Source organism: Podarcis bocagei, assembly GCF_964188305.1.
Source record: "Podarcis bocagei genome assembly, chromosome: 2".
NCBI classification, from domain to species: Eukaryota; Metazoa; Chordata; class Lepidosauria; order Squamata; family Lacertidae; genus Podarcis; species Podarcis bocagei.
Genome location: NC_138126.1, coordinates 98846177 through 98860802, shown reverse-complemented (window position 1 = coordinate 98860802; position 14626 = coordinate 98846177). Strand labels below are relative to the sequence as shown.

The 14626-nt window shown below is 46.5% G+C and overlaps 1 protein-coding gene across 1 annotated transcript in view; it reads left to right on the top strand.

Moving 5' to 3' along the window:
- LOC308581486 (uncharacterized protein) overlaps positions 1-14626 on the top strand; it is a gene marked incomplete at its 5' end in the record, with an annotated part of 30884 nt that overhangs the window by 11630 nt on the left and 4628 nt on the right. The window contains 7 exons of the mRNA XM_081183896.1: positions 6936-7021; positions 7191-7351; positions 7550-7594; positions 8483-8592; positions 10738-10907; positions 12009-12169; positions 13752-13962. Coding sequence (XP_081040022.1) covers positions 6936-7021; positions 7191-7351; positions 7550-7594; positions 8483-8592; positions 10738-10907; positions 12009-12169; positions 13752-13962 — 944 coding nt within the window. The remainder of the gene's footprint in view (positions 1-6935; positions 7022-7190; positions 7352-7549; positions 7595-8482; positions 8593-10737; positions 10908-12008; positions 12170-13751; positions 13963-14626) is intronic.

Sequence of the window (14626 nt, the reverse complement as noted above, 5' to 3'; positions counted from 1 at the left end):
GCCCAGATGACAAGACACCCCCCCTCAGTCTCGCTGATGTGGTCCAAAGGAAAGCAGAGCCCGCAACCTACCTGCCTGCAAAATGTCTCGCCAGAGTGGTGCATGTTCTAGTTATCTCCCACTTGGACTACTGCAATGAACTCTATGTGGGGCTACCTTTGAAGGTGACCCGGAAACTACAACTAATCCAGAGTGCGGCAACCAGACTGGTGACTGGGGGTGACCTACATTGGCTCCCAGTATGTTTCTGAGCACAATTCAAAGTATTGGTGTTGACCTTTAAAGCCTTAAACGGTCTCGGTCCAGTATACCTGAAGGAGCATCTCCACCCCCATCATTCTGCCCGGACGCTGAGGTCCAGCGTCAAGGGCCTTCTGGTGGTTCCCTCACTGCGAGAAGCAAACCTACAGAGAACCAGGCAGAGGGCCTTCTCGGTAGTGGCACACACCCTGTGGAACGCCCTCCCATCAGATGTCAAAGAGATAAACAACTACCTGACATTTAGAAGACATCTGAAGGCAGCCCTGTTCAGGGAAGTTTTTAATGTGTGACACTTTAATGTATTTTTAATCTTTGTTGGAAGCTGCCCAGAGTGGCTGGGGAAACTCAGCCAGATGGGCGGGGTACAAATAATTTATTATTATTATTATTATTATTATTATTATTATTATTATTATTATTATTATTTTGGCACAAGCTTGGCAGCAGGAGTTAGTTGTCTGAAGGAGGCATACAAGGCTCCATCCACTCCCGATTTGTGTAGGGTTTATCCCTTAGCCTTTTCTTCTCCCAAATATATCCCACCAGGCAGCAGAGGTTTAGGATCAGAGTCTTCCTTCTCCTGGATGGGCCCCTTTCCCAGGTTGATGAGCCCCACTTCCCTCTGCAGCACATGCAGAAATCACCTTCTTGACCATTGGAACCACTAGCGGTCTTGCCTACTCAAACAGCCAGAGCCTGTCTTCACATGCAGGGGAAATCCCTAACTCAACAAGGGTTTGAGACCCATTGGCTACCCAGTGGGGGAGGAAGCCTCTCAGGCACCTGGGGCAGGGCGCCCAGGGATGGGGTGAACTGCCCATAGGGGAGGGGGGCGCGGCACGGCACAGTATGGCGTGGGATGGGATGGACAGAGGCGGAGCTAGTGGCAGTGGCATATGTCCCAGAGGGGTGCGCCAGTGGCGGGGAGCTGCGGGGGGGGGCACGTCCCAAGGCGATGTCACCCCCCCTTAGGGATGACACCTGGGGCGGGCCACCCCCACCCTGCTCCGCCTCTGCAGCTACCCTCACCTGGTTTAGCCAGCCAGTCGAAGCCATTCCCAGGATGTGCCTGCTGTTACATGCTGACAGCTTCTAGGAGCCACAAGTGAGAGCTGAGTGCAGGGTGGAGACCAAAAGTGGACAAACTACTCCAGAACGAGCACAATGTGTCTCCACACCAGAGGTATGCCCCTCCCCTAGCACCTCCTACACCCCGAGAATCATCTACATCTCCTTTTAACAAGATCTCTGCATTTTTTTAATTACTCGGTATCATTATACGGTATTTACCCAGAACTCACTCCTCTTCACCACAAGCTATAAAGCACTCTCACACACATTATCTGTTGCTTGTAAGTGAATGCAGTAATCAGCAGTCGAGTTTGCTAGCTAAACCAAAGGATACTTGGGCTGAGCATGAGTAACAGACCGGGGGTTACATTCCAGGGATTGCGTCTAAAGCCCAAATCGTGGGTGAGATTGCCAAAGTCTTTTTTTCCATATGCCCAACCACCTTCCCCCCCTTTTAAATTAATTTACTTATTTCGCAGCATACATAAATCTGAATGCACACAAGTAAAATGTCCGTAAATTGCAGGCTAACTGTACTTCAGGCAGGCTGCTGCTGTGGCTCATATTTATTGGTTGTTTGCTGTACTGCTGCAGCAAAAGCAACAAAGAATGTGTACTGGTAAGACTGAGGACCCCTCCAGATGGCCTATTTAAAAAATGGTCATTTATCCTGAGTTGCTTGCACAAACCTTAAGGAGAGATTAGACTGTGCCCAGTGTTTACTGAGCATTTATTCTGATCGATTTGCAGCGAGGTGATATGGCATTCATGCTTGCTTGCTTTCTTGCTTGCTTGTTGTATGTTTTCCTCATAGCCATTCGTTCATCAACACTTTTCAGCATATTTCCCTGTAACTTTCCTAAACGCAGAAAGTATTTGTTGTTGTTTTTTAAGTGGATTTGTTGTCCTTGGGCAATGGAGTGTGTTTTAAGCCACTTTAACTGCTGAAAGGCTTTCTGAAACTCAGTCCACCAAAATGCCCCCCCCCTCTTGAATTTATTCTGTTCCTTTACCTGCTGTGTTTATTATAAGTACAGTGGTACCTCGGGTTAAGAACTTACCGTATTTTTTGCACCATAACACTCACTTTTTTCCTCCTAGAAAGTAAGGGGAAATGTCTGTGCGTGTTATGGAGGAAATGCCTACGGGTGGCATGCCTACGGATTTTCCTCCCCTAAAAACTACGTGCGTGTTATGGTCGGGTGCGTGTTATAGAGCGAAAAATACGGTAATTCGTTCTGGAGGTCCGTTCTTAACCTGAAACTGTTCTTAACCTGAGGTACCGCTTTAGCTAATGGGTCCTCCCGCTGTCGCCACTGCCGCGTAATTTCTGTTCTCATCCTGAAGCAAAGTTTTTAACCCGAGGTATTATTTCTGGGTTAGAGGAGTCTGTAACCTGAAGTGTCTGTAACCTGATGTGTCTGTAACCCGAGGTACCACTGTACGTTGCAAAAATGTACAAGACACATGGAGAGGATGATCCTTCACAGCATTATATCTCCAGAGTGTCTGTCCTCGCTTCTCCCATAGCTTCAGCCAGCTTGAGTTCAGAACAGGCAGGCATATATTCCCCAGCCTCTCCAGTCAGCAGCCAAGATGGATCTGCCTTTGTTCCCCTCTGCTCCTTGCGAAACAACACTCTTTCCCTGTCACCTCACACACATCGCATCACCTTGCCAGTCTGCCCATTCTCCTGTCTCTGTCCACTCCTCAGAGCTGGGGGTAAGGACAAGTTCTTTTGCATTGCCAATGGCCTGGTATTGTTTCCCAAGGGCTCTGCACTTAACTAACCTGACACAGTCCCGCAGCTAGCATTTTCCCTCCCTGTTCCAAATATCAGCTAGATTCTGACATTCATTAATTTCCCTGAGGTTCCTCTCCTCCCCTCAGAAAACAACCTATAACATCATGAACTGTTATAACGTCATGAGAACACAGATCAAAAACACAGCACTGGAAGCCCAGTAAACACCAGAGCACCAGGCCCGCCACACATAACATGACGTCACATGCATATGATATCACATACATGCGACACCATACCACAGCATCAGCGCACCGGGCACCTCAGAGGGTGATGCCAGAGTGCAGAAGTTTCAGTCCTTCAGCACAACCTTGCTGACAAACTCAGCACCCCTTGGATCCTCATAATACAGTGGTACCTCAGGTTAAGAACTTAATTCGTTCTGGAGGTCTGTTCTTAACCTGAAACTGTTCTTAACCTGAGGTACCACTTTAGCTAATGGGGCCTCCTGCTGCTGCTGCGCCGCCGGAGCACGATTTCTGTTCTCATCCTGAAGCAAAGTTTTTAACCTGAGGTACTATTTCTGGGTTAGCTGAGTCTGTAACCTGAAGCATATGTAACCTGAAGTGTATGTAACCTGAGGTATCTGAAGAAGTGTGCATGCACACGAAAGCTCATACCAAGAACTAACTTAGTTGGTCTTTAAGGTGCTCCTGGAAGGAATTTTTTTATTTTGACTATGGCAGACCAACACGGCTACCTATCTGTAACTGAGGTACCACTGTAGTTCTGGAGATCCGTTCTTAACCTGAAACTGTTCTTAACCTGAGGTACGACTTTAACTAATAGGGCCTCCCGCTGCAACCTGAAGCGTCTGTAACCTGAGGTACCACTGTACATGCAACTGGAGAAGGCTGATGGTCGAGAAAGCCAACCATTGACAGGAAGCTGAGTGAGGAGCCCCACTCCACACTTGCCCTCTTCCACCCACTGGCGGAGGAAGAGAGGGGAGAGGGGATGGCACACACACACACCGTGCTGAGCGCCACACCCCCACAGGTGATGTGCCATGTCCCCAGGATGCGCACCAGCCACGCCACGCCTGCTCTCCACCCCCCGTGCTGGAGCATGAAGCTCCGCCAATGTTTCCACCCACTCAACATTCAGGGGACTGGCCCCTTGCCCCCAGATACTGAGGGGCCAAAGACTCCCTCAGCCCCCTGCGGTTGGTGCATCTGGTGAGTACGGTATGAGAATACCACTGGAAAAGGCAAAGAAGCAGCTTGCAAATTCCATGTAATTGAACAGGATGTAACCATACAAAGGAACTTCTCTGATTCCTTCAAACTGAGGCCACTGCTTTGAAGCAATTAACATTAAGTAACCCATCACAGACATCTGTCCAGTACAGCATTTTGGCTATGTTCCTTCTTCTCCATTATCTGCCACCCTGAAAGCCCCAGGGATCCATTTTCAATATGCCTATGAAATGTGCAGTTGTCTTTCAATAACCGCAGCATCAGAAGAGATCTTCAACTTTCCATTAAGGAGATGGGTCCTTGCCACTGTCTTCAGTTGTTGGCTTTTTCCTAATCATCCCCCACCCACACCCACCCCAAGTTTAGTTTTATTGGAAAGTGAACCAATAAAAATAGGTGGAGCAGGAAGGGCAGAAGCCGCTCGCCTTACAGATCACTCTTCTTTCCCTGAAATGAAACTGTTGGTTGAGAATTGAGGTCAAAGGACTTAGGGTGCTTCCAGACTGTCGCTCTTTTTCCAGTGGGGGTCAATCACATATGGGGAAATTCAGGTTGTGCACTTAAAAACACAATAAGATCCTGAAAGATCAGGCCAATTGCCCATCTGATAGCATTCTGTTCTCACAGGGGCCAGCCAGGCGCCTGTCGAAAAACTGCAAGTATAATAATAATAATAATAATAATAATAATAATAATAATAATAACAACAACTACAATCTGAGCACCCCTCCTGTGGTTTCAAACAACTGGTATTCAGAAACATTAAAGCCTCCGGGGTGTATATGGTGTTAGAGGAGGGGTGATACCTCTGCTGGGGGACATGTTGTGTGCCTTCTGGGGTAGTTTGGCCACCTTTGATCACCACCCTGAACTCAGCTCTCACCTGTGGCTCCTAGAAGCTGTCAGCATGTGACACCCCAGAAATGGCTTCAACTGGTTGGCTAAACCACGTGAGGGTAGTCAATGGGTCTCAAACCCATTGGTGAGTCAGGGACTTCCCCTGCATGTGAAGATATATTCTGGTGAGTTGAGCAGACAAGACCAAGAGTGGTTCCATTGGTCAAGAAGGCGGTTTCTGCATGTGCTGTAGGAGGAAGTGAGGGGTGGATGAGGCTCATCAACCTGGGAAGGCAGCCCATCTAGGAGTAGGAAAACTCTGATCCCAAACCTCCACTGCTTTGCTCATTCAAGAGAAAGGCTTCGAAAGTAAACCTTGAGGAAAAATCTGTACCCACTGCCTTGAGAGACTATCTTTGGGAGAAGAGAAGGCTAAAGAGTAAACCCTACACAAATCTGGAGTGAAGTCCCTAAGGCGGTTGGATGGCGCATTGTAAACCTCCTTCCAGCAACTCCTGCAGCCAAGCTGGTGCCAAACATATTGATCTGCTTTCCTTTGGACCACATCAGTGAGGCTGAGAGGGGGGTCGTGTCATCTGGGCAGCCCAGGACTCCCATACACACTGCCCAGGTTTGCGCCCAGGGAGGCCACTTTGGTGCTGCTAATGCAGTAAAAACAACACAGGAGGCAGCAGTTATGAGTTACTGGTCTCTGCGGCCACAGCAGGCGCTGTGATTCTCAAGTGGTTTTACTCCACCCACGAATGTGCACTCCATTACCTCTCAGTGGAGTCCAACAACTGCCTCCAACCATGGAGGCAGAACTTTAGATTGGGTTAGATGGTCTTGTACAACAGACCCCCCTCTCCAAAAGGCCAGACTTTTTGCAGTAAGGATAGGGAACAGAGAAACGCACTGGAAAGTATGGGATAGAGCTCGCTTTGACGCAACGTCATCTAACCTCCATGCCAACAGATCAGAATGAACGCTCATTAAACAGCCAACATGGTCTAGCCACCCAGAAAATAGATCAGGGTGAATGCTCAAAAAATAGGATGTTGGGGACCGCCTCAATAATGGAAAACAAGTGGGACCAACAGCTTACATTGCCCTGTGAAATGCTGCTCTTCAGAACTGGAAATACTCTGTTCCCCCAGTACAGTGGTACCTCGGGTTACAGATGCTTCAGGTTACAGACGCTTCAGGTTACAGACTCGGCTAACCCAGAAATAGTACCTCGGGTTAAGAACTTTGCTTCAGGATGAGAACAGAAATCGCACAACGGTGGCATGGAGGCCGCAGGAGGCCCCATTAGCTAAAGTGGTACCTCAGGTTAAGAACAGTTTCAGGTTAAGAACCTCCAGAACGAATTAAGTTCTTAACCCAAGGTACCACTGTATTACATCCCGCGTTCTCTGCTCACTGAACACACTCAGTCCTCATTGGGCTGGTGCCTTCCTCTTGGGCATGGGTGGCACACTTTTGGTTCCCTAAGCAATGGCCCTCATAAAAACTTTAGGGAAGTTTTTAACGCTTGATGTTTCATCGTGTTATCAATATTCTGTTGGGAGCCGCCCAGAGTGGCTACCTTGGTGTGAGAAAAGTGCTCTTCCTGTTTACAGGAAATAAAGTATTAATAATTTCAAAGAAGCTCGCTCCCAAGAGGGCTTTCGTGCGAGACTTTGACCAAAGTTTATAGTGTGCACTTCATCGCTGCAAGGTTTAAAATTCATTGATGCCTCCTCATTCGGCTCCTTGCACAGCCTCCGCAGTCTGTTGCCATCTCTCAGGTGCAGAAGAAGAATGTGGAAATCATTTGTCTGTTGTGCCCTTTTTGCTCTGTTCCCAGGTAAGACTCTCTTTCCTATGATGACGGTCCAAGGGATGGATTAGTGTCTGAATTAGGAACAGTGATTTTGCTCTCATATGTTGCCATCCGTAATAGGCAGTTAGTGAGAAAGGCTGTTCCTGGTTTGAGTGGTGGTTAGGAATAAGAAAACTTTTCATTCCATTTGCAGTAGGAATTGCCTTCACATGGAACTGTTCACATCACAGTGTGGTTGAATATCTGAATATTTCTAATGACAACAAGCTCCTCCTGTATACCAGACCCAAGAAGGACTGGAGAGAACCTTTGACTGTCAAGTTGGATTTTACTCTTGTCTCTATCCTGGCAGTGGTAAGACGGCAAAATCTCCGGCAAGCTTCATACTTCAAACAAGCAAGGAGGAGGGAATTTTATAATTTGGGGGTGATCCAGACAAAGTGAAGCATTTTTATGTTCCACTGATTTCAAGTTAAAGAGTTAAGCCCGTCAATTTCGGAAGGTGCATCACTGTGGATGGGTTGTGCCCCTTCTGTTTTTGTTTCTTTACAGGTAGAGAAGTTGCAAGTGATTACAACTTACTTCTGGCTGTTTGTGGTAAGGCTCTCCTTTTTAATCATATTGTACTGGCCCACGGTTTGTCCAGCTGAGCTTGAATCTTGGTAAGGAAAAGGAATGGGGCTGAGTGCTTCCCATTTCCAAGAAATGGACCAGTTGCCTGACCTAGAAAGGGTCTCACTCCTTTTGGAGGAGCAATCTTAGGGTGCTCCTGGATCCAATTTTGTTGCTGAAGGCCCAGATGAATATTGTGTCTAGGATAACCTTTTGCCAACTTCAGCTGGTACAGCAGCTATGGCCATTCCTGGACCGAGATAGCTTGACCCAAAGCAGACCCATAACTTCACAACTGAATGACTGGAATGCACTCTTTGTGGGGCTCCCCTGATGGTTGGTCTGGAAACTGCAGGTAGTGCAGAACGGTGCAGCACGATTGCTAACAGGAGTGAAATCCTGGACCACATTATACTTCTGCTTCAAGATCTGCAGTAGCCGCCGGATTGCTGAGTGGGCCAAATTAAACATTTTACTATTAGTATATAAAGCCATTAAGAATTTGGAAACTATTTACTTGAGAGAGCACCTTGACCCATACATACCTATTTGACCACTTTGATCTGCAGAACTTGCACAGTTAGAAATGCTATATTATGTTTGTTCCACATTTGTGAGAAGTCAGTATTTCAATGTGACAGCAAGCACCTTCATTATACTGATTTAGCTGCCTACTAAAACATTTTTATTTCTACAAGCGTATTTGCACATATCTTTTACTTGATTGTTGGGTTTTTTAATGCTGATCTTCTCTGGCTGTTATTAATAGTCATTGCTTTATGTCCACTGCTCGGAGATTTTATCAATTCTCCTAAATAAGCAAACAGAGATGTTGTACACTAATCTTTTTGCTCACTCAACTCTGTAATGTAGAAATGGAGAAATGACTTTGTGTCATGGAATTCCTCTGACTTCTGTGGCATTACCCATCTCACTCTCCCAGCGGATAAATTCTGGATCCCTGAAATCTCTATAGAAGAACAGTAAGGATCATTTATTCCATTGGCAACTTATTTAAAGCAATGCTTATGTTGATTTCTCCCCTTCCCTCCCAAAAAAGCTTTAGCAGCTCCAACCTTCTGAATACTAAATAAGTGTTGTTTGCAGATGAAATGATGGTTTAAGCCTTGGGAAACACCCACAAATAGTTAGATGAAGTTAGATAATCTAAAATTCGTGCTAGAGAGTAAACAAATGGCTCTATTGGTGGTAGCAATGGTGATAAGTGATAAGATGTGATAAGACTTGTTAGTTACTAGTTACCCAAAGGTCTCCAAGTGACTTGCAACACATTTGAAAACATTAAAATAAATACATTATATCAGAGATTTTCAACCTTTTTGAGTCCACAGCTCCCTTAACCAACTACGTTCTTTCTGTGGCACCCCTGTGGGGCTCAGGAGCCCAGTTATGTCACACTTTGCCTGCAGAGCTGGCAGCCCCTCATCCCTTTTCAAACACCCTCCCTTGTGGAGTGTTCCTTCAGCCTCTTCTCTCCTCTCCTTGGGAGTCCTCCGGGCAGCTGATCTCTGAGTTGCCCCCCACCCCACCCCAAAGAGAGGTGCCTCTTTGCTCTCTGTGCTTCTCCCACCCACCCACCACTGACCTGCTTATGCTTTTGTTGATGAAGAGAAAGGGAGTACATCACAAGTGAGTCTCAGCTGTCATTTTGCACAGTACAAGTGCTGCTCCCTGCACTGAGCCACCTTCATGGGTGACTTGAGCTTGCAGTCTCCCTTTTCAATTCTTGAGGGAGTAGCGTGTTAAAACTGTTGCCCTTGGACTAATCCATAAGGAAATGGCAGGAGGGAGAGGGAGAGACAGTCAGGCTGCAATTGGCAGGGAGGGAACTTAACCCATTCCTCTTGCGCAGTGTATTTTCAACACAAAAATAACCTCTCTTCAGATTTCAGCCTCAATGCATGACTGTTAGGGGTGCTGCTGACAGGGGGGGGAGATGTGGCGGGCAACAGGGGGCCAGGACTCCACCCTGGAACTGTTATGTTGTAGGCAAGAATTACATGCCCTAAATTTACTATAGAAGTATTTAACTGGAGGTTACTACAAAGACTAGCTGATAGGATGAGATGGGGGGAATACTGTTGGGATACTGCCATGGAGACAAAAGCCATCATGCCCCATGCAGTCTCCGGACGATCCAGCGATCTCTCGTAGAAACGCAGTATCAGTTAATTAGCGACATGAGCCCCAGAAATAGCTTCCCACATTCCAGAGCTCTTGCACGCTCTATCAGCAGAGTTCGCACAGCGAAAGATGCACGCAGGAGAGCAGTATTTACAATTTTATTCAGCGTTGGTCAGAACAAAGAAAACATGACTGCCTGCGTTGATGTCTCAGGCACAGAGAGAGAAACGAAAGCATAGACACAGCAGAAACATCCTGTGAACAGGAAATACGCAGGCTGTGACACAAACATCCTGCTCCCTTTTTAAGGTGGAACGGAAATATCCATATATATATATATATATATATATATATATATATATATATATTCCAGAACTGCCTGCCTTAACTTCACATTTTCAGTTCCTTGTTAATACTGTTTATGTTACGAGCACCTTATAAATTACTGTGCAACCTACTTGTAATATGCTTTAAATATTGCAGTCTTTAGGATTGAGGACTCCTCCAGACTGGTGTTTTTTGCAGGTGTATTCTGTAACGTGTTATTAACATAATAATAGTGCCTCAGCGGTGGATTTCTATTCAACCGTCCACACATCTCTCAGCGTTATTGGTTGTTCTGTGATTTCCCCCCAATATTATTGCACTATTGCCGTCTGGAGGGGCACTCTTTTGCTATAGCGTAACGAAACCAAGACAAAACAAAAAGGGAACATCTAATGGAGCAAAAAGTCGCAGGATTCCAGCGGGAAGCCACAGGACATGCACTGATTAGAAATAAAGCAGCCCAGGAACTTTTGCATGTGCAAATAGTATTAAAAACATATAACCAACCCAATACCAAATAATCAAAAATGCAGAGAGAGAGAAAAGGACATTGGGATGGCGAGGGGCAGGGAAACCTGCGAAAGGGTTACCTGAACTAAAACAAGTGATTCCAAGCCTGTTGCTTCATCTCTTGGTCCTTAATGGCAATGTTTCAGGGCCAATGAGGAGAAGTCCAGAACCAGCCCATTCCTTCACGTTTCTTCCAGTGGAGATATGATGCAGCACCAGGCTTTTCACCTGACATCATCTTGCAGTCTGCACATCTTCACCTTTCCTTTTGATAAGCAGGCTTGCAACATAACAGTGCTCTCCCCCATGCATTCAGGTAAGCCGTAAACAGCACATTATTCTCTCGAGTATGATTGCTGCTTGACATTGGCGCCAACTTGAACAAAATATTGGGGGGCGCCCCCACCACCACCAGCACAGCCTCCCAAACAAATGTTGCTTCCCCTTGACTCCACCTGTTTTGATGACAGGTGCAAAAGAAAAGGGGGAGGGGAAAGTAAGACACCACACCATGGTTGAGGGGAGGGATTTTGTTGCACAGTAGCCCCTAATCTGCTTTAATTGCACAACCAGAATTTGCTGGTATGAAAATTGATCCCACCCACAAAATGGCAGAAGTCTGGAAGTGGCCATGGTAGGAGGACGTTTTAGCCCGTAAGGGCACAAGAAGAGTCCTGATGGGTCTGACCAAAGGCCTAACTGGCCCAGAATCCCATTTCCCACAGCATCCAATCAGATGCTGAAGGGAAGCCTGTAAGCAGGACATGAGGAAACAGCACTAAGCAACCAGCATGGCTTTTCCTGTCCTCATTGCAGTTCTATTATACAGTGGTACCTCAGGTTACAGACGCTTCAGGTTACAGATGCTTCAGGTTACAGACTCTCCTAACCCAGAAATAGTACCTTGGGTTAAGAACTTTGCTTCAGGATGAGAACAGAAATCGTGCAGCAGCGGCGTGGCAGCAGCGGGAGGCCCCATTAGCTAAAGTGGTACCTCAGGTTAAGAACAGTTTCAGGTTAAGAACGGACCTCCAGAATGAATTAACTTCTTAACCCGAGGTACCACTGTACAACACACACACACACACACACACACACACACACACACTGCTGTTAGCAACCGAGGAAAGCATATAAGTCATTGGGGTTTCTTAGGCACCTGCAACATTTCCTGCCAAAAAAGGAGGGAAATGTAATTTACCACATATGGTACCAGAAAATAGGAACTGTCCCTGATAAATATGAAGAGTTGGCGAATATGAGTTAGCATTGCTGAATTATTACTATATCGCGCAAAGCATTTAAAGAGTTTAGGTCTCCTTTGTTTGGATGGTGGAGCGGGGAGGTTATCTAGAGGCTACAAGGAAAACAGAACCCCATCTTAAGCTGCTGTCCCTTTGTTTTTTTCTCGCTCCAGATAAGGAAGTGAAAATGTCGGACAAAACGTTTTCCACTAAATTGGATGCCAAAGATCGCAACCTATACTTAACCAACGGGGAGTGGAAGTACAACAACATCATTGTTTCCCGTGATACCATGACTGGTCTTGAGATGAACTATAGTACGGTGACTTACCAGGTATATAAGACTGATGAGTTGCTCATCAGGGCTTTGACTTCCATTGTTTAACAGGAAACATTCTGCAGATTGCATTGTTTCAATGAAATTTTGTTGTCGCTACGGAGGATTCTTCTTCAAGAAATACCGTTAAGTCACTGGTGGTCACAACGTGTGGCATAAGAGCCCAGAAACAGAATACTGATCGCCTCAGGGACTCACTACCCCCAATTATGTATTACCCATTTCATTTTAGATCCTATGGAAGAGACAGGTTGCGAAGTAAAATAATACCCTCCAATTTTCCAAAGGCGGTCCCAGAATTACGAAAGCCATCCCAGCTTCTGATTTGATCCCAGAATGTCTCTATTCCCCTGCCAGCACTGCCACCACCGAGCTTGGGGGGAGAGGGGAGAATGAGCCGGCGCTTGTTCCAAGTGACAATTCTGGTGGCAGTGATGGCTGTGAGGGAGCCTCCCATTGCCTCTCTATAGCCACTGCTGCTGGCCTCCTCCTTTGGGCAGCTCATAGTAGCTCCTGGAGAGCAGGTGAGGAGGAGAGGCTCAGTGTGGTGTAGTGCTTACGAACGGTAGACTCGTAATCTGGTGAACTGAGTTCGCTTCCCCGCTCCTCCACATGCAGCTGCTGGGTGACCTTGGGCCAGTCACACTTCTTTGAAGTCTCTCAGCCCCACTCACCTCACAGAGTGTTTGTTGTGGGGGAGGAAGGGAAAGGAGATTGTTAGCTGCTTTGAGACTCCTTCAGGTAGTGATAAAGTGGCATATCAAATCCAAACTCTTCTTCTTCTTCAGCCCCATATGACATATCAGCTGTGAGGGGCAGGCAGAGGACAGAACACAAGGAATCTTGATTATTATTTTTTAATGCTTTGTGTCCATGCCCCTTTCTAAAAATTTATTTATTGCTGTTTTTCTTTAAATCTACCAAAGAATAAAATAAAATAAAATTGGGATTACAGAATATTCTCTGCAGGGTGGGGGGTCTGTGTGCTGTGTCCCTTTTGTGTAGTGGTGGCACTTGCCCTCCTTCTGACAGGAAATGCTCTGCGGGGGGACACCACAAAATGGGGTGTCGAGGAGGGTAAATTGGGGGGAATGAGAAATGACCCTATTTTCATCTGAGTAATGTTGGAGGGTATGAGTAAAATGCCTATCAGATTCCTGGACCACAGTCTGGAGAAGGGAATGGCCTTTATTCTAAGAAAGCATGGGATTTCTTGGATGTTTATAAGCTGGGCTTCCTTAATAAGAAGATGGAGTTGTTATGCAGAGGTGTTCTTTGTGCAGGAAGTGGGGAGGTGGCTGAGCACACAACCTGAAACATGACTCAGCATCTTCTGCAATGCATGATAGATCCTTGACAGAAAAGTCAATGCAGAAGGATTGTCTGAAGGAGAAAGTTGGAAGAGCCCCTAGCCTCAGTGACCCACTGGAACACCTGTTTCGGTTCAATGGGAGGGGGGGTAAACAACCCCTAGCTGTCAAGTTTTGAAAATTAGGGGATGGCTCCTTGTTGCAATCAAATCCCACTTGCATTTGTTGTTGTCTTCAAGCAGTTTGATGTGTTTTTAATCTCTCAACAGATTTTTATGCAGAGGCGTCCTATTCTATATGTGCTGAATCTGATCATCCCAACCGCTGTTCTCTTCTTCCTGGATATGGCTGTTTCCTTCACTTCTGCCAGTGATTCAGAAAAGATCAGCGTCAAGATCACATTGATCCTAGAAGTCTCTTTTTTGTCGCTGATTCTAAATAGTATTCTGCCAGCATCCTCAGATGACCCCCCTATAATAGGTAAGCAACAGTAATTTCAAGTGGACGTATAATCAACTCGCGCTGCCAGGAAACAAAGTATATTATATATGAGCTATATTATAGAATACTCTCTTGTCCTGAGGAACCTTCACAGCGCAATCCTATGCATGTCTACTCAGAAGCAACTACTAAGTTCAGTGGTCTTACTCCCAGATAAATAGGTATAGGATTAAAAGGTAAAGGTAAAGATACCCCTGCCCGTACAGGCCAGTCTTAACAGACTCTAGGGTTGTGCGCTCATCTCACTCTATAGGCCGGGAGCCAGCGCTGTCCGCAGGCACTTCCAGGTCATGTGGCCAGCATGACAAGCTGCATCTGGTGAGCCAGTGCAGCACACGGAAATGCCGTTTACCTTCCCGCTGGTAAGCGGTCCCTATTTATCTACTTGCACCCGGGGGTGCTTTCAAACTGCTAGGTTGGCAGGCGCTGGGACCGAACGACGGGAGCGCACCCTGCCGCGGGGATTCAAACCGCCGACCATGCAATCGGCAAGTCCTAGGCACTGAGGTTTTACCCACAGCGGCACCTGCGGATTACAACCTCGGATATCCTTCTGGCAAAACTTTGCACAAAGCAAATTTAGCTAGAAGACATGGGCTGATTTTTTTGCAACCAGTACTGTGGCTGTGTACACACCAGGGGC